Raw genomic sequence first — 25,915 nt, 5'->3', positions numbered from 1 at the left:
TGACCCTAAACTGGACCAAGGATTGCACTGGATGATCTTTGAGGTGTCTTCCAACCAGATGTTTTCTGTGATTCTACAAAAGACCTGAGGAAATGGTGCAGGTTTGTTGGTATATGCAAGGGATTTGATCCACAGTGTTTGGGTAACACTGCTACTTTAGAGGGAGAATGACCTAGGAAAGGACTGGTAGAGACCTCAGTTTTGAGTTGGATAATAAAAGGAAGTTTTGGTATGTCCTAGTTTTGCTTGGTCTTCTTCTGACCCTGCTCCTCCTCCTTCTCCTGAGGGCTCATTCCTGCTTAGTGTGACCACTGTATCTCCCTCTGTGGATACTTTGAAATAGGCTCTCATGAGGCATTCTTGCATCCTAAGGATTTGGGATCCAGCATGACATCACTTGTGTTACTGTTTTGTCGTGACACCTGCATTTTGTGCTGAGGAGCTTAAGTGCAAGTTAAGGCTTTAGTAATTTCATGTTTACCTCTGAACTAAAGGCACTTTTCCATCTCAGTCTGTCCTGCTGCTAAATCTGAAAGTTGTGCTGCTAGTAATGGAGCTGGTTGAGTTTCCTTAAGGTTAAAAATGTCATTTAAACTCCAGATACAGGTGTTGGGACCAAAATGACAGTGAACCTGCAACAGCAAAATGAGAAACCCTCTTGTATCTATCTTTACCATACCGAGCTTATAGAAGTAATTAAAGTAGCATCTGTTAAATGTATGTTTGCATTAAACTCTCTAAATTTGTATAAATTACTTTAGTTCTAGTGCAACCAGAGGATTTAGTATACAAATCCTTAGGGTATGTCCCATGCTTTTCTATGGAGCTACCAGGGAGTTTCTGTATATAATAATGAAAGCTCAGAGGGGGAAAAATATTTCTTTTCAGTGAAAAAAATCTATTATTCAGCAGAATCTGTTGCCTAAGTGCCCTGATTCCAGAGGACTTTCTCAAACTGAGAATACCAGAGTTTTATTTGTTCTTTTCAGAAATTCAAACTGTAAATGTTCATCTTTACTGCAGTGTGATGGTTTGGGGGTTACCTGCTCCCCCAACACCCCCAACTTGTGAAAATCACCCAGGCTAGACTCAGCCAAGCTGCAAATAGAATGAAGCTTTGTATTTACAGCTTAGCAGAAGATGCAGGCAGGTATTCACAATATCTACAGCTGTAGACAGAAAGAGACAAGTTAAAGGTAATGCAGAAACACAGCAGCCCTCCCAGAAACCAGAGTCCCCAGGAGGGGCTCCCAACCACCCTTCCACCTTCTGCCCATGCCTCTACCTTACCCCAGACTTTGCCTTACGTGCAAGGTGGGTTTGGAGGATTGGCCAGGGGGGTTAGGAAGCAGACAGATTCATCAGACAGAAAACTAGGCTAGAGAGAGAAGTGCAGCCCAAAAGCCAGAGAGCAAACTGTTACCTGTGTTTGTGTTCTTGTTCTTGTACATCTCAGCAAGCCTATGAGTGCAGCAGACATCACCATGGTTTCCTTTCCACAGCCTAGCATTTAATTCCTCTCACCAAAATATCCCAGCTGGGCTCAAATTAGCACATGCAGGATTAAGAGGTAAAGTTCTGAATTCAGGAGGTTTTGACTGGGGGTACAGACTGCAGATTTTTAGGAACAAGTGAGTACCACAGCCAGCCTTTAACCTCCTGCATCCTACACACTTGCCTGGCTTTCTAGTAATGTTGGAAACTCTTGGTTTATATTAGAGCTGTGAGCAGGTTCTCAGTAATGCACCAGACCTGGAAGTTAATTTTCTGCCGTTCCCTGCTCAGATTTTCCCCTAATTTTTTCTACAGTAGGCCCACAGAAGCCGAAATGAACGATATTGGAGTGCTTATTTCCCTGTTTATTAAGAGCTAAAAGTAGAAGACCATCATAACCATCAGGTCATGTTCTCTGGGATAAGGATGAAAGACAGTTGTAGGGGAACATGGGCTTCCATCTCTTCTAGCTGCTGAGTGTTGTTCAGCCAAGCATGGGAAAAGAGAGCAGGGAAAGTAAGACACTGAGTGTTTAAGGAACTCATCTAAGGAAAAGAGCCTGGGCTGTGCTCTCTCAGTGCTGGTTTCAGACTGTGTTTGCATTTTACCATCACTGAACTTTAGTCTCCTTTCTGTCCAGACACTCCTTTCTCCTATTGCTTCCAACATTCTCCAGATCTCTGAAAAACAGACAAACTGCAGCCTTGCTCAGAGCATCTGCCACTATGTGACTGGGAATTGCTGCTAGAACAGGAGAAAACAGGAAGTTATGCTGTAGGAAGTGCATCTTCTGACTGGTCTTTGCCAAAAGTGGATGCGATTTTCACCAGCAGGAACATCTAAGCTGTCTCCAAGGAGAAGCTGACCAGCTCACTGGGTGGGAAGGGACAGCTCTGGAGGGTCCTGAAGTTCCTGTACTGCCAGTGCAAAAAGCAGGTGTGGAGTGTGCCCCAGGCAAGCTTTCACCCTCAGTTCTTTGGGCTGATTCAGAAGTCTGTAGCCCAAAGGCCTGGTGTGACAACGTGCCTGTTAAAGGGAAAAAGCCAAACTCAGATTTACAGAGCTACTTTACATATTTACAGAGCTATTAGGAGTGATCAACTGACACAGTAGTGGCTGATGTAAAAGCTGTGTGAATGTGCATTTGCAGACATCTTTATGGTACCTTATGCTGCCCTTTCTGTGGACTGGCATGCCTCCAGGCAATACCTGCTGGCCCATGAAACAAACTTCCAGAGCTGCAGGGACTTCTCTGAGAAGTGCTTTCTGTCCTAATTCCATGGAATACCACACTGGCTGTTCCATTGCTGCCTTCACCTGCTTCTTCCCTTGCTCATGTTCTGGAGAAGTCCTGATGTCCTGCAATAGAGGCTGCCTCTCAGCAGCTGCTCAACCACCTCCTGCCAGGAAGTGTCTGTTGAGAAGGAAGAGTCCAAAAGTATCAGGAAATCCTTTTGTGACCATTACATTGATGAAGCCACATGAGGTAAATGTATGACCTCACAGAAAGGCCTCCCCAAAAGCAGATCTTCAGCAATGGAAGGAGAGGTCCTTCGACAGGAACCTTATTGTTGAGGAGGTCTAGAGGAATTACGAGATGCTAGCCCATCTCACATCCTGCTCCTTGCCCCTTGCTCTGATAAAACCATTCTCCTCCACATCCCATCTTACTTCTGCACTTAGATGAGAGCCACCTTCTTCCTCAGCAGCAGATTTTATTTCAGACTTTATCTGGTGGTTCTTTTAAATAATAATAACAACAATAACAATAACAATGATGATGATGATGATGATGATGAGGATGATGATGATGACAATGACAAACTTGGAGTACAATGAGCTGGCAGCCCACTTGTCTGAGCTTTTTCTCCAGGGCCAGTCTGCAGTATACTCTAAAGATAATTTTACTGTTTGTTTTTTTGGCTTCCTTCTCTTTGTCTTTACAAAACACTTGGCAAATGAATTCTACTGCAGAGGAATAGTTAAGAGAAACTACCTTAAGATCATTAACTACAGCAGTGTTGAAGGAATGAAAGGATTTGCTTATGCTCTCAAAAGCAGGGAAGAGAAGGGTCAGAATAAAAGCTGAGATTCCAGACAGTTTGAAATTTCTAGTAATGGCAGCATGTTTTGTATATAAGATTATTACTCTCTGGCAAGCCCTGCTGTGTCTAAACACTTGTGGGTGGGCTGAGGTTGGGGTTTCAGTTTACCTCTGGATTTTCCTGCTTTGTGCCTTTAGATTATAATAACATTTCACGAGCATCAATTTTTATGGTAGAGTTCATTTGTAGAAGATGCTATTTTTACACAGCTCCAGTGCTAATAGAAGTCTGCTGCATTAGGTTTGTAAAAGGTGAACTTCATTATGGTTTTTTCCTGAGAAAGAAATGTATCATCTAGGCTACAGGACTGGGACAAGCTGTTTGTGAAATAGCTCAACAAATCCTCTGTTCTTACCCTTTTTTCGGCCGTTATCCTAAAAAGGAATGCAGCCATGAGCAGAACTTGACCCTCTTAGTGCTTTAGTATGGGGGGGCTGAAATGCACTCCTGAATATCTTGTTACATTCTGTATGCACCACTCTTGCAGGACTGCCAATGTCTGTCACCAGGCCTGCCTTAATACACTCTCCTTAGTATCTCGTTTGGGCTCAGTGCAGCACAAGTACAAAGCCACTGGCTTTTTAGTGCTGAATTTTTAATACCTTTCAGCATTTGTAATGATTTCATTACAGCACTGCGCAGAGCTGGACTTTATTTCTTGCAGATATCACTGTATTTGAAAAAGGAGCCATTCTTTCCTCTCCAAGAATTGTGTACAGTACATTGTGTACTCTGTTCTGTAGGTAGCTGTCTCCAAATTAGTTTGCATCACCTCTGCTATAACTCCTTTTTTTTCCCCACCACTACTCTGAAATTGCCTTTCATACTCTGTGTAACCTATGAATTGGTCCTGTGAGTGAGTCATTCCAAGGTTGTTGTTCTTCCCTGAACTACATTTAATATAAAATACTGTGCTCTATGTTATGTCCATCTTGTTCAGATGGAAGTGTCTGCTGAGATGGAAAAGCAGAATGCAATATCAGAATACATTTAAATGTAATAACTTCTCCACAATCTTTATGGTACACAAATAACAGCTCTCCTGCCCTTATCACTTGCTTTGACTTTTAGAGCCTTGTGGAACCAGAGGATTTCAATCACAGGCTTGGCCTTGCAGCTCTTACCTTAGGAAAAAATGCCACTGGTATCCGTTGGAGTTTTACTTTCTCCAAGGACTGATTTGTCCTCAGGTCAACTACCTAACTCCATCTTGGGTACCTCTTTTTCTTAGGTATAGATTTATGGCTTTTGTTCTAGATAGCCTGCTCATTTCTTACATCAACAGAATTACATACCTGGAGTGAATTCTCTGGGCTGTTGAGGTTTTCATACATACTGCCCCTAAAGAAACCTTACTGAGGACATCACATTCATTTTCTACCGTACAGTGTTTTTCTTTATAAGTGAGTGTGAATTCCAAGGTCTACCAAATGCAAAGGTTTTTAAAGTCTTAAACCAGTGTTAGCTATCACAGTTAGACCATCACATTTATCCATCCCTCCTGCAGCTACAAAACTGGCTGAGGATCATGTTGAGTTGCACGTTCCTAAAAAGAATTGTTTAGTTCTCCCCTTGCAGTGGATCAATCCGAAAGGTATTTCATTAGCAGGACACAGGCACATGCATGCTGTGAATCCAGGATAGGAGACAAATCCACTGATATCTTGCAATATTCCCTGCAAGATTCCCAGCAGGTCTTCCTCCCAGGAAGTAGGATAAGAAGTACTGATAGTTGGAGGGGAGAAACTCCTTATCTTGTAAAACAATTGTGTCTTCCCATCCACATGCTCTCACTTGGGACTTTCAGAAAGGTGATTTGTAGAATCGTAGAATCATTGCAGTTGGAAAAGACCTCTAAGATCAAGGCCAACTGTTAGCCCAGCATGGACAGGTCACCACCAAACCGTGTCCTTCAGTACCACATCTACATGTCTTAAATCCCTCTAAGGATGGTGACTCCACCACTTTGCTGGGCAGCCTTCCCTGGGCTTGATGAGTCACGATGCATGTGAAGCTGCAGTGCTCTCGGTGTGATTCAGGCTGCTGCCTGCATAGGACATCTCAGTTCCCTGATGACCAGCTGTTACTACTTGAGAACATTTCTGTGTATCCTTTACATTTTCATCTCAAATTCAAAGTCCTTGGATGAGGACATACATGTAACTAAAGGTCCTGATACAAGGAGACTCTCCACTGTTCATTTAGGGTTCTTTCTTGACCCTGTTCCATGTTACAGCTCTGCTATGATCTACAACAGGCTGTGTGAGTGGCTGAGTGCTGTGAATTAATGGCCCACTGGCCTCTGCAGACACTTCTGTGCCCACACAAGATGCCTTTGTGTAAAGACACTGCTTTGAAAGCAGATGGATATTACTGCTTCTAAGTCCTTCATCTGAGTTTTCATGGGTTGTTGAGCTGGTCTGGCTTGTCATGTGTCTTTAAGTCTACCAAGAAAAGAAGGGGCAAACTTTGCCTTTTAGTTAGAAATTTTAAATGAGTTCTAGACAGCTCTGAAACTGTGCCCTAAAATTACCTGGGAACCTTGCAAAAGAGCGAATATGCTTCAGATAGCTGTGAGCACTGATCTGTATACACCTGCCTCAGGTGTGTTTGGGAAACAGCTTGCAGGTGCACTCTTAGTGCTGGTAATCCAAGAATTAAATGGCCTCAAACTCAGCAGTGGGTATGATTCCAGTGGCAAACAGCTCTACTCCAAAAGAGACCAAGTACATCTTGGTGTTGGCAGCCCTGCCTAACTGAAGCCTGTAATAACCATTCTGGTTTTGCAGCAGTTTTAAGTCTGTCTTCATAAGTGTTTCAGGAATCATTTTGAAGTAGAAATCTGAGCATGAGACCCAGAGAAGGAAATGTTTCTGTCTGTTGAAAAAAAATCTGTATCTAGGGGCTGCAGTGACTGTGGAGAAGGATGATCAGATCTCAGCTATGCAGTGTGGTTCTTTGACTGTCAAAATTTGCATGTATTTAATGCATTGAACTGGTTTAAAAAACACTCTTCTTAGGATACTTGTCAAAATATTGTCTATAATGGATGAATTTGAATGTGATTTGCATATTCACATTTAAAATGTATGGGCTGTTTTTTTTTAACAAAGAAGTGTCTAATTTTTATTCATCTATAAATATCTGATGCATACTGTCTTCAGATAGAGTATAGAGTCTTAGAATGGTTTACGTTGGAAGGGACCTCAAAAACCATCCAGTTCCAACCCCCTGCCATTGGCAGGGACACCTCCCACTAGAACAGGCTGCCCAAGGTCTCATCCATCCTGGCCTTGAACACCTTCAGGTCGGGAGCATCCACAACCTCCCTGGGCAACCTGTGTCAGTGTCTCACTACCCTCACTGCAAAGAACCCTTTTCTAACATCCAGTTTCAATCTCCCTTCTGCTAGTTCAAACCCATTCCTCCTCATCCTGTCGTTACAAGCCCTTGTCAATAGTCCCTCCCCAGCCCTCTTCCAGCCCCCTTTAGATACTGAAGGCCATTACAAGGTCTCCTCAGTCTTCTCTTCTCCAGGCTGCAGAGCCCCAACTCTCTGGGCCTGTCCTCAGAGCAGAGCTGCTGCAACCCTCTGACCGTCTTGGTGGCCTTGTCTGCACTGGCTCCAGCAGTTCCATGTCCTGCTTGTGCTGGGGGTTCCAGAACTGCACACAGGGCTCCAAGTGGGGTCTGAGGAGAGCAGAGCCAAGGGCCAGAATCCCCTCCCTTGCCCTGTTCCCACACTGCTCTTGCTGCAGCCCAGCACAGGGTTGTGTCTGGGCTGCACTCACACTGCAGGCTCCTCTTGAGCTTTTCATCACCCCAGACCCCCAGGTTCTTTTCCTCAGGGCTGCTCTCAACCATTCCCCACCCAGCCTGGATTTGTGCCTGGGATTGTGCTGACCCAGATGCAGGACTAGTATTAATTGAACCAGATATACTTTGTAGCTTAAATTGAAGCAGACATAGTTTGTAGCTTAGTTTTAAATTGAACTTGGATGATGTTCAGTCATAGCACATCTTGCTTATCAGTACAGCTTTAGGTAGTTCATTAATATTCTTGTAATGGAGGGGATAAATGTTTTATACCCATAGCCACTCTCTTATAGTTGGTGTTTTGTTAGTGGTGAAATAAACTGGAGATAAAGCTTCACCAAGATCTTGTTTTGTGCAAAACTTCATCTGTGTAATGCTTATAAATAAAGGTGCAAGAGAAAATAACCTGAATGTCAGGTAAGATGACATCTATATAAGCTCTCTGCTGAGTTCTGAGTAATCTTTTTGTTAGTTCCCCCAATAACTCAGTCTAATCAAATACAGGGACGTAAGTGATATCATGTAATAGCTTTTTGGAATCAATAAATATGCCATGGCTTTGAATTACTAGCAGTATAGATGTGGCTGATAAGCTCAACTGTTGGAAAACTGATCCCATAAAAGTGAAAAGTGAGAGCTTAAAAAAAGAATAAAAATAAAAGGTGAAAGGCAAATCTTTTCTGAAACTGAAGTAGTGGGTCCACGTTCCACACTGCTCAAATTTGGAGCAGTTAATTTACTAGGAAGGAATATGGAAGCTTAGCAATGGTAGCGTTCAGGGTCTGGGTTGTTAACTACAGATAAACCAGAACTGTGGGTGGAAGAAATGGGATATCAGCCTTCTTGGCCTTCAGAACATCTCCAGAAGACTGCCTTGGTATCTGCATTTGAATTAGGAACTTAGTGTGACTGTGACAAGTCTCTACTGGTTGCTTTCTAAAGCTTAGAGACTGGTAAAGCATGGCCAGCTTAGAAGTAGAGATAGGTGATAGGTGATTTCCTCAGATTATCCTTTTCTTCATCTGGCTTGCCAAGAGTGCCTTGGTTTGTGACTCCCAAGCACCTACACTTTACATGTTATTAAAGCTGCTGAAGCCTATGCACGGTATGCTAAGCTTGTACATAAAGGCCATGTTGAAGGCATCCTAGGTGAGGGTCTCTAGGCACCCTCAGGAGAAGTCCCTTTGCAGCCTTCCTTTAGGATCCCTTCAGGTGTTGGAAGGGTCCTCTAAGGTTCACCTGAAGTCTTCTCTAGGCTGCAGAACCCCAGCTCCCTCTACCTGTCCTCATAGCAGAGGTGCTCCAGCGCTTGAGTCATCCTTGTGGCACTCCTCTGGACTCGCTCCAACAACTCTGAGTCCTTCCTAGGACAGAGGCACCAGAACTGGCTGAAGTGTTCAAGGTGGTGTCCCACGAGAGCAGATGTGTTGGTGCAGTCATTATGGAGAATGCCTTCTCTCCCATGATATATATTTTAATGGTAGCTCTGTGGCCAGCAGCATTTGCAGAGCTGAATTCCATCTAATGAAGATAATACATTTTGTAAGTGGGGCTGCTCTGGTTCAGCGCTCGCCGTTTATTTGTATGCTGCCAGCATCCATATTTAGTGCCGTGTAAATTAATAACACTGTATTTAGTAAATATGAACTATAATCACTGTGCTCTTTAATTTGGGTCTAATAAGTACTTGCCAGACTAATGTGTAGTCATGTAGTTGGGCAGATGTACAAAAATGTCATTAACTTGTTTTGATTTGCAGACAGTGATGTATGTGGCGATGCCTGTGAGTACTCCTGCTCGCCTTACACCACAGCTACCTCATTTGCCAAATATGGCTCTGATCCTTTGTCCATGTTAATTGAGAATGGCATCCTTATTCATCATCTGCAGGGGTGGGGGGGGGAGAGTTGTTTCTTTTATTTTTTCCAGCCATTAAAATGCTGTCCAAAGCCTACTCAAGTGAGGAAAACTACAGACTAATACAGAGCGCTTGTTTATCTGTTGTTGTAAGCCTTCTGGTTTATCTCATTGTAATGAATGGGAAAAGGAACTCTCACATCTGAGTGTGGTGCTGTGGCTAAAAAGCAGTAATTCCTTTTTGGAACATCAACATTAATAGTTGGACCAGGGCTTGTCTGAAATATTTTTTCATCAGCAATGTCTCTGTTCAGTGTTTCTTCTCCTTTTCTTTTGACCTTCTGGGAGGGGGATAAAAAAATGAAATGAAAAATGCATTAGGATAATTTACATTGGTTGTCAAAAACTGTGTTTATTTCTTTGATAATAAAGGTTTCCATTACTTGATTAAATTTATGTTTATATTTGACATTTTCCAGGAATACATAAATTCATCTGACAGTTAAAGTCTACATCCTCCCAGTACCTAGTGCCAGGTTGAGTTGAATTTAGGCACGTCACATAAATAAAAGCGGTTTTATGTTTCACCTTCATCTGGTAGGTGAGCACTCCACCTTTTCTTGTGAAACATAATCGGTTTTGACATGGCAAAATTAGATCCTGGCTATTTATTATCTTCTGAAATCAAAACCCATAACTGGGAAAGCATGTGGTGAGTCCATTGGAGCAGCTTGCATGCAGAGAAGAAAAGGGGAGGCATTCCAATTTTATAAGCTCAAGGTGATTTTCTCTAACACCTAGACCGTTTTAATTAATTACCCTGAAAGACTGAGTAAATTATTATTTGAATACTTTATGGCATTCCATGTTAACATTTCAAGGACAAAGTGCTGTACTTAGCTTTTCAACAATGCTTCATCTGTCAGAATATATCTTCTGAATTTATGTAGTACGCCGCAGCGTAAAGGGTAGTCAGAACCGGAGTGCTGTGAATTATTACCAGGGACCTGAGTCAAATATGATCTACTGGAATGAGAGCTCTGATATTTATGGACACGTGCTGGGGAGACCTGCAAATTAAGCATGCAGATCTTGCTTTGTAGATACTTTTTGCAGAAATGGCTTTTCCTGACAGGATTTTTTTGCTTTGTTGTCGTTGTTGTTGTTGCATTAAGCGAATGTCGCCAGTGCTGGCTGTGATATGGTTAATAGGCTTTGCTGCTGCTGGCATCTCTGACGTACAGCTCTGCATATTTGCAGGGTGAGCTGCTGCTTCGCTTGCACTGCTGACACAGTGTGCAGAGCACCTCTGTTTTCCCTGGCTCTGTTCTGACGCTGTAGCTTTGGGAAGAAGGCTTAGGAGCCTGCTTGGTGGTCGTTCGGTAGAACTCGTTTGAAGCAGTGGGGTGTGTGACGTGTGGTGGGCTGTTTAGGTGATGTTTGCAACCAAAGCATCAGCTGGACTGCAGCTTTGCTGGAGCTCTACTCCACTGATATAATCTTTCTTCCACTGGAAGAGCATACAACCTTTTAGTAACTTCGTGCTACCATCAGTAGATTAGATTAAATCCCCATTTACTGCATTATATTAATATTTTGAATGGCACACTAATCCAAGAAATAAATGTGTCAGTTTCTATGGCTACCCTGTAATGGGCACAGCCATAAGACAGTGCCTTAAGGCCACATAAAAGACTTAATGTACAGATTGAATAGAAGCACATTATTTATTACTGTGCTATCAAGCTGAGAAAATTTAGTGGCCTCATTTTTTAGATTTGCTCCTTTGACCTGGGCCAATTTGCTTAGCTGATAAAATTGAGTATTTAATACCACAATGTTTTCTCAGTTTTAAGGATAAAGTGATTCACCCTAATTTCTTTGAGAACAGGTTTGTGGAATGAATGATTTTTATGCTCCTGTGATACTTACTGAGAGCTCTTTGCATTTTATGTGCCTTGAAAATGAAGGCTTTCAGCCTTTGAATTCAGGTGTACAGCTATACAGAGTGAGAAGGACACTGCTTGCTTCATCTTCTCACCTCTTCTCCCCCAAGCCCCGAGGCTTGCTTAGGCATTCTCAGCTGTAAGTAACTTCTCTTGAAGTAAAATGGGGAGACCATCATGAGCCTCAGGGACTCCTCTGGCTCTGGACACTCTTTGGGGTTCAGGCTGGTAGGTCATTCAGTGGCAGAGCTCATCAGCTGTGTCTGCGATCGGTTGCTGCTGGTAGAACGCTGGAGCTAACAGTTCTGCCTGGGGGGCCCACACGTGCAGCTTAGCTCCTGGGTGTGTGAGCAGCCACCTGTGATGTAGATTAGTCTCCACCACACCCTGGCTTCCAGCAGCGGTGATGGCGTTCGCAAGTGACAAACTAGTGCAGTCCAGGGCAGTCCTGTGCTCACTCATGCTAGAAAAATCGGTGTCCACAGAGGTGAATTACAGGAGTAAAGCACCCAGGAGACCTGGCGGGCTGCAAGCTAACTTAAAATGACTGGAAAGCCTGTTGATTGGGGAAGGTGGATTAGGGAAGGTCGACTAGAGGAGATCTGGAATATAGCAGTTACAGCTACCCCCCACCAGCTCAGGGCAGACCTCCAGGTGAGGCTTGTTAGGAGCTGATTATCAGCTCATTGTCTCAGGTGCCCCTCATCCAGGGGGCCTCCAACTGGTTGAGTGACAGTCCAGAGCCAGACCCACAAGTGTATAAATGGAGCTCTGCTGCGGAGAGGAGTCCTCTTGCTCCACAGGAGCAGTCCTTGCGGCATGGAACTTCTCTCCTCTGGAGTGGAAATTCTCCTCTTTAGATTGGAACTTAAGGCCGCTTTCCTTCTGCCGGACCTGGGTGAGTATAGATACCTACATGTATATCCTGTCTCTGCCTGGGAGGCTTTCCGTTTCTGAGCGGGGTGTCTGCGTGTTTTGGTTCATCTCTCCCAGCAGTTTAATAGTGAGCTGTGCAAGAGTGTTTTGCCAACTGACGTCCAGACCTGTAATGTTATTGTGTTGGAAAGAGAGCAGATCTAACTGTGATAAATCAGTGGCTGTTACCTGCCTGCTTTCTGTGTTCCCCTCATGACTTAACTACCAGGTGAAAGATGATGGCAGCCATGGGGCAGCAAGCCATGAGAGCAGGTTTCTTTTCACAGTGGTTCCCCCTTTTGAGAACCCAGCAATACTTTGGGAAGTGGTGATGGTATCATGAGTTGCATGCAGACTTGTGAGTCACCAAATAATGTCACTTTGCTAAGAATTTGTTTCTTGCCTGTGATTTGAGGAGTCTGCAGGTTATTTTGTTGCCTGTGCAGAACCTGTGGTTATCACATCCTTTTCAAAAGGTTTGTTGAAAGACAAAATTGCTCCTACAAAAATATTCTTTTAATAACACTTTTAGGCTGCAGCTCTTGCCAAGAGCTGGCACATTCTGAATTTCAAACGTCAATAAAACTGTTTAAAACATTGTAAGGAGGCTGGGTGAAGACAAGAGAGACTTAGCAGAACGTATTAGTGGTTTTAACACAACTCTACTTAAACCTTAAAATTGATGTTCTGGAAAAGCCCATTTCCAGTAAGTCAAAGGAACCTTCATGACAAGTTTCATCAGCATAAATGCTAAAGACAGGTGTATGTAGAATGTGGAGATGAAGTTTTAGCTGCTGACCAAAAAAAGTCTGAAGTAACAGACCTTGAGAAGAGAGGTTGACATCTTTGTCACCTCAATGACGAGCATTTCCATGGGCTTTTGGAATGTGTTTGCCGTTACCAACATCACATTTGCTCTAAAGTATATTTGTCCATTCAGGCACATCCAGCATAACTAACAAATGGTTATTGCACAGTTCCACTTGAGGGCAGAGCAGCTGATAGGAAAATACTTAGAACTATTTACACTGTAAATGTTAGAGGGGAAATAAGTTTGAAACTTCTGGGGCTGTACCGGGTTAAGCAAAAGACTGCAGGTAACAGTTTGTGTTCGGCTGCCCCTGCCCTGTGTGAGGTGTAGTGTTTCCAAGAACTAGATTTACTAGAGATAAAGGTGCTGCACAGGAGGGACAAAACCTTTATGCACCGTGTACTGGTACATGGAAAGTACCCAACGTACTGAGCACCTTAGGTCAGGGACAAAGGTTTGTGCAGCAGTGGGGTTAAACTGCTGTAGCTTCTCAGGTTTTTGGTTGCTGTCTGAAGGGGAGGGAAAAAAAAAGAGATCAAGATTTCATCAGCTGCCTGTAAAGAACAAGTCTTTGCATTCAGTTCCAGTGAAGTGCTGTTATCAGGACAGCTGTTCTGAGAGTTCAGGGGACTGTACGAGCTGTGTAGTCGCAGCCCTTCTGGCAGAGCTGCTCACAGTTAGCTCAGCTGCAGCCTTGTTCTGTCTAGGTTGGTAATGCAGGTAGGGGGATGAATGGCAAAGAAAACCATCTTAGTTGAAGCCTTGCATTTGAAAGAAGTGTGGTGTTGCTAGCAGCAGTGTTATTTTCCATGTGGACTAAGACTTCTCGTTGTGTTCGTTGTGCTCTGCCAAATACTGTGCATAGCACTATAAGCGAGTGACTTTCCAAGCAACAAGTGCCCTCTCTTTAAACAAATAATATTCTGTACAGAGGTTAAACACTGGGAGATTTTTCTTGTTTGAGACTTTGGGAAGTCACCAAGCAAGTATGCTTTGAAAAGAGAATGTGAATGGAAAATTCTGAAGCATTTTGCCCTTTTGGTTCCTAGGAGTGAGCTATCGTTTCTCCACCGTGGTCATTAATAATGACAGATGTATGTGGTGCAGAGTTCACCTACATTATTGTCAGTAACAGGGATAGAGAGAGAATATTTATTACAGCTGGGGGAGGGAGGGGAAAGACATGATGTTGAACCAGAAGACAAGAGCTGAGTTCAGTGTTTTTTTCATGTGGGTGTGGAGGGAGGGGTAGCAGAGAGCATGCATTAAGGATTCCCAGCCTTGACGCAGCTCTCAGCAAAATCAGTTGGAATACTGCAACAGGCAGAGGTGGATTGATTGGAGATTTAATATGTTGTGCTTTACAGTACTTGAGTAATGCAGATTTATTTCACCTCGGTCAAAGCTCTGGTTGGTTTGGATTTGCAGGCAGATACGGTAACTATCTCATTGTGTAGAATCAGGGTTGGAAGGGATCCCAAGGAACTGCCAGCTCCAACCCCCCTGCAATGGACAGGAACACCCTGCCCTAGATCAGGCTGGCCACAGCCTCATCCAGCCTGGCCTTAAACACCTCCAGGGACGGGGCCTTAACCACCTCCCTGGGCAACCCATTCCAGGCTTTCCCCACTCTCAGGATGAACAACTTCCTCCCCACCTACAGGCTGAATCTCCTCACCTCCAGCTTTGCTCCATTCCCCCCAGTCCTGGCACTCCCTGAGAGCCTAAAAAGTCTCTCCCCAGGTTTTTTGTAGCCCCCTTCAGATCCTGCAAGGCCACAGGAATGTCACCTGGGAGCCTCCTCTTCTCCAGACTGAACAGCCCCAACTCTTTCAGTCTGTCCTCCTTATTTCTGTGAGCTGGGCAAGCATTGCATTGCGTTCACCTCTGCTGAAGTTATAAGCCAAAAACAGCTCCAGGTTGTGCACCTCTCTTGTAGCACAACTTGCCAATTTTCCAAATTACTACTTTGTCCTTTTGAAAAATCTTTTTTTTCTGTCATTTTAGTGCCTGGTAAATAAATACAAGGAGGCAGAGTGGTGTGCTAAGAGTATGTGGGCATCACTCAGGATTGTACCTGTTGGCCTATGTTTCATCTCGCCTATCTTTAATCATTGAACAGCGTCATCAGGGAAGAGACACAGCATATCCAAAGGGGTTATTTAATGTCAAGATCTTGAGTCAGTGACTGAGCTTGAAAGAATTCAGGCCTTCAGGTCATCATTCTGTTTAAAAATGCATTTGAGGAAATGGGCACTAAGTCCAGAATTCCATTGAGTAGTGAATGATGTGTGCATAGGTTTGAGAATATGAAGGCATGGTTTAATTTATCACCTGAAAATTTGTTCTGCTTAAATTAGTCCCAGATTAACTTAGACTTTTTTTGCACAAGATTGGGCCATTGTACCTCTGCCTCCACCCCTTAACCAATGTCAAGTGAATCATAAATTGTCAAATACAGCCTTCAGTTAGTCACTTGGTCACAACTTTGTTGTAATATTAAGTTATATTTGTTGCATAATATTAAGTTATAGTAAGTTACAATATTAAGTTATATTTGGTCTGGTGTTTTTTTCATTGACTGGCATAGGTTCTGTTTTTTTGGTCTATGAAATAAGGACAAGTGGGATGTTGCCAAAATTGAGGCCATTGCTTACAAAGTGTTGTGTCTGGATAAACAAGTTCCCACTTGTACACCTGGGTTTCTGTACTGAGCTACAAATGTCCTTTGTTATTGGAGTGTATTGTGCTGAAACTCATCACTGCTTATGTCTAAGCATTGTGGTAATCATCAGCTGTTCTGGAGAGAGAAAGTATTAATGCACCAAACAATCTCATTCCAGTTATGTTTGCAGTAAAGGTTATAGGGAACAAAGAAGCTTCATAAAATGCCTTGAAGTTAATAAAGGATGAGTTACTAAGGGGAAAACATCCTTAGGAGTAGCTTGTGGTACCTCTGCTTGGTAGGATTGTTTGGTCAGAATTGAAGTGGTGAGGTGTAGGGGAGAAGTTGTCACTTGGTGACAAGGGCTTGGCTTGGACCATGAGGATAGCTGACACCAGAGGTGTTCATATCAGATGTCCTTTGCCTAACAGCCTCCTCAGCAAGCAAAAATCTCAGTTCTCTGCTAGACTGTTGTCCAGAGGCACAGTGCCAGTGATGCTGGAGGGCTCTCTGGAGAACCTGATGGTCCCATGGAAAGGGACTTGGGAGTGTTGATGGGTAACAAGTTGTCTGTGGGACAGCAGTGTGCCCTTGTGGCCAAGAGAGCCCATGGGATCCTGGGGTGCATTAGTCCAGAGTGTGTCCAGCAGATCAAGGGAGGTTTCTCCTCCTACTTCACTCTGCCCTGGTGAGACCTCATCTTGAGTATTGCCTTCAGTTTTGGCTTCCCAGTTTAAGAGAGATGGGAATTTGCTGGAGAGGGTCCAACAGAGGGCTATGAGGATGACTAGAGGACAGAAACACTGCCTAATGAGGGGAGGCTGAGGGACCTGGGGCTGTTTAGTCTGGGGAGGAGAAGACTGAGGGGATTTAATAAATGGTTATAACTATCTGAGGGCTGGGGGTCAGGACGGAGGGGACAGGCTCTGCTCACAGCTCCCTGGGCTAGGCCAAGGAGCAATGGGTGTGAGCTGCAGCACAGGAGGTTCCAGCTCAACACAAGGGGGAAATTCTTGACTGTAAGGATCACAGAGCCCTGGCACAGGCTGCCCAGAGAGGTTGTGGAGTCTCCTTCTCTGGAGCTTTTCCAGGTCTGTCTGGATGTGTTCCTGTGTGCCCTGAGCTAGATTGTGTGGTCCTGCTCTGGCAGGGGGGTTGGACTCTATCTCTTTGGGTCCCTCCCAACTCCTGACATCCTGTGATGGTAGAAACAAGAGCCAGCTTGTAAAGGAAAACTCCTCTTGCTAATGGAACGCACATCCCAACATATTCTCAGTGCTGGGCGTTGTTGAGCTGTGACATGCAAGTCTTAAAGCTCTGTTGATCAAAGAAAGGATGGTGAGAGTCTTAAGTCTTCAAAATCCTATTTGAGCAGGGTTCTGTTGGCTTTACTGGATTTCAGGGGGTGTTTCTAGAGTAGCTGCAATCAAGAAAAGAAATAATTAACTTCCAGGCTGGCTGGTGTTTAGCTATGTGACTTACATTTTGTAGTAAAATGATGGTGCTCATCCTCTTAGTGCTTTTTGTGTGTAAGGTAACCTGTAGGTAGCTTGTCTGTGTCCTGTTTTGGGGCATTAGCTTGGCTTTTATAGGACCACACCAATTAAACCTCTTAAACAAGAGGCTAAGATCTACTTCCTATTTCTTTTTTCTTTCTCTCTTGAAAAATATCCTCTCCTAATGATTGGTTCCTGTGTGGGATCATCAGCTGAGGTGAGTTTTAGGCAGCATCTGTCATCAATACAGCACTTCAACTGGAATACTTTTGCAAACTGGAGTAATAGAGAGTTTCTGCCACACCAAATGAGGTTTGCATTTTCTAGTGTCTGGTTAACAGAGAGTAACAGAAGAGAATGAAATAATGCTGGTGCTTCATCCTTTATTAATGACAGTGTAAACAGGGTTCTAATTGAAGGCACCATGCAGAATAAATATTTAGAAAGGGACAGCACAGGAAAAAGAAGTAGATCTGTTATGTAAGAGTGCTCTGCAAACTTTTGGGCAATCATGAAATGGTGCTTGTACTCCGTGGCATTTGAAAATGAGTCATGGCACAAGTGGAAGAAGAGCAGAGAGATGAGCTGTGTGCTGCCGAGGTTGAGCTGTCCTCTGGTATGTAAGGAAGCAGTGAGGGTGGATCTTGCCTGTGGAGCAGGTGAGAGGAGTTGGAGGTCTTGAGTACTCACATGTTTTAGGATGTGTCCTGCTGTGACTGACAGTGCTGCTAAACCTTCTCCTTGTGAAGGGTCTCACTAAGATAGTGCTGGTGAGTGCGTGGGCTGGCAGATGGATTTCTCTTCCCATACACAGCAGGGATCCCATTGAGTCTTGAGTAGCTGATGTTAATTTGCTCCTCCTCATGCGACTCAAGAAAGGTCTTTGGCATTCTGCTCTGTAACTTGGTGCTCTATCAGCTCTATCCTCAGGTAGCAGGGCAGCAATCCATCTGTCTTGTGCCTTTTAGCCTGCATTCAGTGTGTGGTGAGCCCACTGCTTTTCATCTATCTCAGTCATGTTTTACAGTTTGACATGTTTGCTTTTCTGCTGCTGCTTGACAATCAAAAGGTTATTTCCTAAGCTAAGTGAATAATAAAATAGTGAGAGCTCTGGTGGCGATAGGAGGGCCGTTAGCAGAAGATAGACAGTCATTACAGGATCAGCTTGGATATACTGAGCTTTGTCATTTGCATAGTCCTGATAATTCTGCAAACTCATGAATCATCATTTCTTTTATCTTTGGAGGAAGATTGACTGTGCAGATAAGTTATCCTCCCTGCATTAGAGGCACTACAGAGGCCAAGCCATTTTTCATCTGCGTGAGGAGCATTCATGTGTTGATGTTTGCCTGAGCTGGAGTGGTCATTTTTGTTCACTATTGAGTTAAATCCTGCTCTGAGCTGTGTTGCCAGATCATACCAATTTAATTCTAAAAGGCTATCACAGCATAGCCATAGGTAGACATAGGACAAGTTTGAAGCATGAGAAGATCTAATTTTCAGGAGCTTTCAGTTCAAAATGGATACAGAAGAAAGTGGTTTGACTTTTTTTTGCTGGCTTGGTGACGTTTGTGTACTGACCTACATTTACATTGCACTCAATAGGAAGCTTCTCCACAGTAATGTAGTATAGAGAAACATACCTCAACTGTAACCAAACATTGTGTTCCTTTGCCTCCAAGGGAAAGGGAGTGAGCTCCAATTCTGCAGGAGTCACCTTCTATTAGGGTTTCCTTCTATCCTTATTCTGTATGTCAGATGGATCACTACATTTAATTAAGCAGTAACAATTGAGGTGCAGATTATTTCCTGGGGATTAATGACCAGCTGGACAGAGTTGATAGCCCAAGGTATTGGATAGATTATGTTGCATAGCCTCATGGATTAACTATGAGCCCTATATGGTAGAGGTAGGCACTTTGAATTGTGGAGGAGAAAGCATCCCATTGAAGATAAAAGAACAAAAGGGAAAAAGAGACTTTAGCACAGCAGATCAATGCATACCCAATCCTCCATCATCTCTTTTCCTGCTATCATCTATGTTTTAAGAGAGATTTTGCTCAGGAAGCCAAGCCACTCCTTGCTTTAGTTCCATGTTCTCCTGGCGTAGCTGGAATGGGCTAAAGAAATAATGCAGAGCTTTGTGGGCCCCTGCTAGGATCTGGTGAGACCATCTGGAGTCCTCAGCACAAGGACATGAAGGTGTTTGAGCAGGTCCAGGAGAGGCCACAAAAAGCGTTCAGAGGGATGGAACACTCCTGCTACGGAGAAAGGCTGAGAGTTGAGTTGTCCTGCCTGGGGGAGAGAAGGCTCTGGGGAAACCTTTTTGTTGCCTTTCACTACTTAAAGGGTGCTATAAGAAGGATGGGAACAGACTTTTTAGCAGGGTCTGTTGTGGCAGAACAAGGAGTGATGGTTTAAGTGGAGAGGAAGCTTTAGACCAGACAGAAGGAAGAAGCTTACTGCACTGAGGGTGGTGAGACACTGTCCCAGATTGCCCAGAGGGGTGGTAGCTGCTCCATCCCTGGAAACATTCAAATTTGTCTTGGAGGAGGCCCTGAGCAAGCTGATCCAGTTGCCAGTGTCCCTGCTGGCTGCTGGAGTGTTGGATTAAGTGACCTTGAAATGCCCCTTCAAACCCAAACCAGCCTATGATTCTATGACAGTTGATTTCACTGTGTTTCTAAAGAGAGCTGCCTGAGGTCTAAGGTGCTTGCATATCATAGCAGACATCATTTCAAGTCTACTTTCTTGATACAATTAACAGAAATGGGAATATAATAAAATGTCAGGATGTTAATGGATACAATTTTTCCATGAGTGCCTCACTCTGATTCCTTCCATGCTGCAGGTGTACTGTCAGCAGAGTGCCCTGGCTCAGGATGCAATATGCAGGAGAAGCACATCAGTCGCTGTCTGTAAATTAATGATTTTCTTCACCCGCTCCTTGATAGAAAATGAAAAATTAATCATGTCCTAAATATGCTATGAAATATTTGCAGCATTGTTCTGGCTTGGAAGAAGGAATTTAGCATGCAGTAGCTCTTGTGGGCTGGGGTCCATCCTGGCCTTACTGAGTTGATGTTACTGCGTGGCAGTGGTTTCCATGGCCCGAGCTGAGCTCATAGAATCAACAAAGCCTTCATCTTGCAAGCAGCAGGGCTTGAGCTGCAGGCTGCTAGAGCTGAAAACAAACTACAGCTTGGGTGAATCCACCAGGATCCTGTGCTGTGCACAGCCTGATGGTCAGGAGAACATTTAATTGAAGAGAACCTGGATGAGGCACTCGGTGCCATGGTCTAATTGACTGGATAGGGCTGGGTGCTAGGTTGGACTGGCTGATCTTGGTGGTCTCTTCCAGCCTGGTTTATTCTATGAAAGGAATGGGAGAAGCTTTATGTGGTTGTAGCTTTAATGATCCCCCCCCATGCTTTTTTCCATGCAGAAGCCTGAGCCTTTCTTTTTTTCTTTAATATATGGTAATTTCATTAACTACAATCTTAATTTTTTAGTGTACTAAGTGCATACCTGTTGGAAATCACAGGAGTTTTGCTTTCTGTAGTAAGTCAGTCTGGGGCCTTGCATTATTTACTTCAGTGTAGTAATGGTTCAGCTAAAAGAAGCAACTGAGCACATTATTTCTCTGGATAGAGAGATTCTGTACACAATCTGAAGTGTGCTCATTCAGACACTGAGAGACCTTATGCAATCATATCATCTTCTATGTGAATTAGTATAGTTCTCTGTACTTTATCCTATGCATTTCAACATCTGAACCACATTAGAGGAATATCAGGTGAATGTATTGCCTAATTAAAATGTTTCCATCTGAACGTTTTTTAGAGTCAGGGTTTTAGTTTAAGAATGACTAAATTAAGCAAGGTTCCAAGGGAGTGGAAAACTCCTTTGTAAAATCTGGGGAAGAAGAGAGCTGAGGGAATGGCAGAGTGTGCCTGAGTGGCATGGCAGTTTGGATGAGGATGTGAAGATGTGATGGGGGGGAAAAAGGAGAGAGCAAGTTGCATGGGCATCTGCATGTGCCTAAGGGGCAAAAGTTTCTGGAGGGACCAGAATTTCTACGTACAGAGTGACCCACTAGCAAAGCAGAGAAAGAAATCCAGTACTTGGGAAGAAATAGAACTAAGGTGGAGACATGGAGCTCTGGAAACAGAAGTGCAGAGTCAGAAGATAGCTGTGCTGTAGTAATTTTTTGATGTACTGTCTCCACAAAGCAAGAGATAATAGAAGGGCCAGGAATGGGTAGAAATCCCAGAAGAGAGGAAACTAAAGATGCAGACAGGTGGATGATCTGTACCAGCATCTGACAAAGGCATGGCATGCAGCTGGGTGTTCCCTGTTCAAAACAATCGATGCACTTGGCCCCTGAGGAGCTAAAAGCATTTGTGGACTAGGGGTCATTTTGGGACAGGTGATGCTGTTGTCTACCACAGATTCTTGTCAGGGTTTGGGGACAAGCTCAGGGGAGGATATTTTAGGAGGGACATTGAGATGCTTGAGCGTGTCCAGAGAAGGGCGACGAGGCTGGGGAGAGGCCTTGAGCACAGCCCTACGAGGAGAGGCTGAGGGAGCTGGGATTGGTTAGCCTGGAGAAGAGGAGGCTCAGAGGTGACCTTATTGCTGTCTACAACTACCTGAGGGGTGGTTGTGGCCAGGAGGAGGTTGCTCTCTTCTCTCAGGTGGCCAGCACCAGAACAAGAGGACACAGCCTCAGGCTGTGCCAGGGGAAATTTAGGCTGGAGGTGAGGAGAAAGTTCTTCCCTGAGAGAGTCATTGGACACTGGAATGGGCTGCCTGGGGAGGTGGTGGAGTCGCCGTCCCTGGAGCTGTTCAAGGCAGGATTGGACGTGGCACTTGGTGCCATGGTCTGGCCTTGAGCTCTGTGGTAAAGGGTTGGACTTGATGATCTGTGAGGTCTCTTCCAACCCTGATGATACTGTGGTTTTAGCAGAACAGCGGTACTGAATGGGTGCTCATAAATTGAGTCAGTTTAAATTTGACATCTGCAAAAGATAGGTTTGGTTTTGGTTGGGATTTTTGGGGCTTTTTTTAAGGATATGTCAAAAAAATCCCAGTGAACTCATGAAACTACTGCAGAATAAGATAAAGCTGCAAAGAAGCTGCAGGTATTGCATAAACAATCCCATGGACACCTCTAGACACTTATTTTCAAGTCTTATTCTTGCACTTCATTTTTCCAGTTTGGAAATGGGAAGATCAATAAAATAAATCAAACCACAGTTAGAGAGTTAGAGGCAGTGCCTGTTGGGGTAGGCCAGTAAGGAAAACCCAGAGAAGCTGGAAGCTAAGCAGTGTGGTGAGCTGTTAGAAGCTGGCAAATTGAATCACTTGGCTTCTTTCTGGAGCAAGAAAAATATTGTGTTGCTACAAGTGAGCATACATTTGACTAAGAAGTGTGTGTGGACAAGAATTCTCATTTCTAGTTTGAATAAGAGGAGGAAAACCTTTTGCAGTCTCTTCAAAAGGTTTTGGAATAAAGACTTGTGGATGGAAGAATTAAATAGAAGAGGAACTGGGAAATGTTTGCAGTCAGAGATACAAAAATTGAACTTTATTTGTAAAGCAGCAGCTTTAGTTTTGGTGGTTTTGTTCAAGGTCCTGAGAGAAGAACCAACTCAGGGAGGGCATTGAGACTGAGTGGAGAATATATAAGGATTAGAATCTTATCAGGGAGGTGAAAATGACCAAGGAGTGAAGCATATTAGACTTTGCAAATGAGAGTAAGAAAAACAATCAAAGGTTTTCAGCTTTATAAATGAAAAACAGAAGTAGTGAGCAGCTGTGCAGTGCAGGTGGGTAGAGATTGCAGATTGTCTACTAACAGCTCAGTACTGGAACTGAGCATGTATTCACTCAGGAAAATGATGGAGTAGTTGGGAAGAGGAGAATGGATGTGGAGATGACACACACTGATGTGCAAAATACCTTTCAGAGCTAAAGGTGCAGCAGTTAGAGAGGGGAGCATCTAGAGTAAGTGTGAACGGCTCAAGGGAGTTGGGGCAATGACAGAAAATGCCCCCAGGTGTTTCTGGAGTTGCATTTCTGGAAGGATAGATGAAGTTAGGGAGTGGGGAGGTGGCTTTTGTCTGAACACCTACTCCAAGGCTTGACAACCTTGAACAGGATACTTGTCAAGTCAGTTCACCATCCCTGGAGGTACTTAAAAGCTTCGTAGGTGTGGTGCCTGAGGGACATGGTTTAGTGGCATCCTGGCAGAGCTGGGTTAATGGTTGGGTGGTGATCTGAAAGGTCATTGAACAAAGTTATTCCATGATCAAGGGAAAGGACAGCCTGATGTAAAAGGAGCAAATTATGGCTATTTCTATGCCCAGTGAAGTCAGAAGCCATCTCGGTTCTAACAGGGATGTTAGATCCAGCCCTCAGAAGCAGGCCATGTGATACTCCTGAGCAGTGTAGTTGTAGCCTACAGAGGTGTCTGAGATGCTACCATGTCTAGACTAAATCTGGTAACCAAGCTTGTGGGGTGTGCAGAAAACATCTGCTAAAAAGGATGAGAACAGTTTAGTTTGAGGTGGGGAAAACCCTAGAGAGGGCAAGTAGCTGATTTCAGGCAAAGAACAATGTTGGTATAAGAACAAATGATTCTCAACTGCTGGTGAATAAATGCTGAGCCATCAGAACAAGGACTTTCTGGTATGCCCAAGTAGCAGCAGTAATGGTGAGCAAATGGATCAGCTGAAACTTGGGACATTTTGCTTCTGTGTTTTTCCCTAAGCTTTGCCATGCTTCGCCCTCTCTGTGAGCAGTGAAGTAGTTAAATTGCTGAGTAACTCTAGAAACAGTGCAAACAAGCAGCAGCTGCACTATTGTTTCCAAATAAACGTATATTTAAATGACCTGGTGAAGGATAAGATTGAAGTGATAAAGCAGTTGGATAGTGAATGTGTACAACAGAAAGTGTTACTGTAGACTCTGTCATTTTTTCCATTCCAAAAGTGTTCTTAAGTATTAAAACTAATCAATGACAGATGCCTAAAACTGATCTGATTTATTTTATCCCCATGATGAGGACCTCAGGAATGCAGGCAGGGAGTTTCAAACGAAGGTAGCTTGCCAGCACGTGGATTGAATGATCATGACCTTTCCATGGAGGGATAATTAGCTTTTTGTTCCTTTGTTTTCAGCTGCTTCTGTTATTTTCAGTGTGTCCTCACCCTTGTGCTCACAGTGAAGCCAGGCCCCTGTCTCCAACCTCCTGGCTACCCAAAGGGTGTAATGGAAACCTTCGTAGTCAGCCTTTGAATCCTAGGCTGCAGTGGTGCCGTGGCAGGGAGCTTCCAACGAAGTGTTGTCTTCTTTGTCTTGGTCACTTTGAAGAGCAGAACGGGAGAAAGGAAGCCTGCAGCTCTAAGAGTAGTGCAGCAGTTTGCATGCGAGGTGGACACGCAGAATAAGGTCTGGTGGCAGCAGGTAGCTTTATTCCAGAAGGAAAAAATGCATCCCAGACAAACACGAGTTGAAACTGGGTACCAGTTGCAGTGAGATCCAAACAGAAGTTAATTTCTTTGGGTTACTGTGGCTGCATTGCAGAGGCTTGGCCAGCCCAAAATAGGGACTTATTTCCACCCCACCCCTCCCCGACTCCTGTCCTAACTCATTCAGACAGATTTATTCTCACAATGCCATGTTTTCTCCCTAGATTTCAGCTTGCTGTGACTTTCATAGGCCTTTAAAAGCAACTGGTTATTTTTTCTTAATTATCAAAATGTTATTTCAGTAAATGCAACTTAATTAAAATGAGCCTTTTCTGCCAAAGCATTTAAATAAATACAGTCTTCTTTTACCCGTATGAAAGGAGTTACTATTTGCTGTTTCATTTCCTCACTAATATGCTGGCATGTTTGGTTTGAACCTGAGCTTGTGGAAGTTTATTCTTAACCAAAGCAGTTCCTTTTTTCATGTAAGTAGGTTAAATGTGAGTTGTAGAGCCCTAGGGCTCTTTTTGTTCAGTTTTAAAGCCCCCTCAAGTGGGCCTCTTTTAGAAACCTGGAATCATATGTTTGGAAGGTTGATCCAAATTACCATTAGAATGGCTCCTTTCAACTTTTTATTTACACAAAGAATGGTTAAAAAAATGCACGGAGCTGACAAGGTATTAAATCAAACTGCATGCAGACAGATAATTTTCTTGCCCCTTTTTTTTTGTGCTCAACTTCTTTTAAGGGGAAACTCTCAAATTGGGGGTGGGAAAAAATGTGTCTGTGGAGTATGTTAAGGTGCCATGCAGGATAATAAAACGTTATTACTGTCAAAAAGGCACATGATAAAGTGCATTTGCACCAAAGGCACATATTAATGTCAATCATTTTCAGGTGATTTATGTACCAACTGCAGTGTTTTAAGAAGATCAATATTCCTTGTTTTGACAACATTTCAGAGCCTTGTGCTTTGCTGACAGGATTAAGCTTTCTACTGCAGCAGGGTAAAAATGGGTTTAGTAATTAGCTGAGTGGTCAGCTCCAGCAGATACACAGTAATAGTCAAAGTGCTTCTTGACTATTACCTGGTGGAGGGGACGAAAAGTAGATGCTTAAGATGAACAAGGGAATTCTACATCCAGGGGAATAGGGTTGTGTGATTAGCACAAAGTTCCAAAAGCAGTGGTGCTTTCCCAGCCCCCCGAAAGGCATTTTCTGTCTCTACAGTTACTCCTATCAGCGTCCCTGAGACCTAATAATGGACAGGACTTGAAATAGTTTGACACAATTTCCTGAGCCACCTCTCAGAAGGCATCAAAACTAACATTTTTC

The 25,915-nt window shown here is 43.7% G+C and overlaps 1 protein-coding gene across 4 annotated transcripts in view; it reads left to right on the top strand.

The window, feature by feature from the left end:
• The window catches only part of TOX (thymocyte selection associated high mobility group box), a 232,783-nt gene that overhangs the window by 12,752 nt on the left and 194,116 nt on the right, over positions 1 to 25,915 (top strand). For 3 of the 4 annotated variants that reach the window (XM_064170507.1, XM_064170511.1, XM_064170509.1), the window contains exon 1: positions 11,962 to 12,116. The exons of the other annotated variant lie outside the window; for it this stretch is intronic. In XM_064170507.1, the coding sequence (XP_064026577.1) occupies positions 11,982 to 12,116 (135 nt within the window). In that variant the 5' untranslated portion in view covers positions 11,962 to 11,981. Of the gene's footprint in view, positions 1 to 11,961; positions 12,117 to 25,915 lie in introns of those variants that run through there. 4 annotated transcript variants of the gene reach the window in all.

This window comes from Pogoniulus pusillus, chromosome 34, assembly GCF_015220805.1.
Source record: "Pogoniulus pusillus isolate bPogPus1 chromosome 34, bPogPus1.pri, whole genome shotgun sequence".
NCBI classification, from domain to species: domain Eukaryota; kingdom Metazoa; phylum Chordata; class Aves; order Piciformes; family Lybiidae; genus Pogoniulus; species Pogoniulus pusillus.
This window is presented reverse-complemented; position numbering and strand designations above follow the sequence as displayed.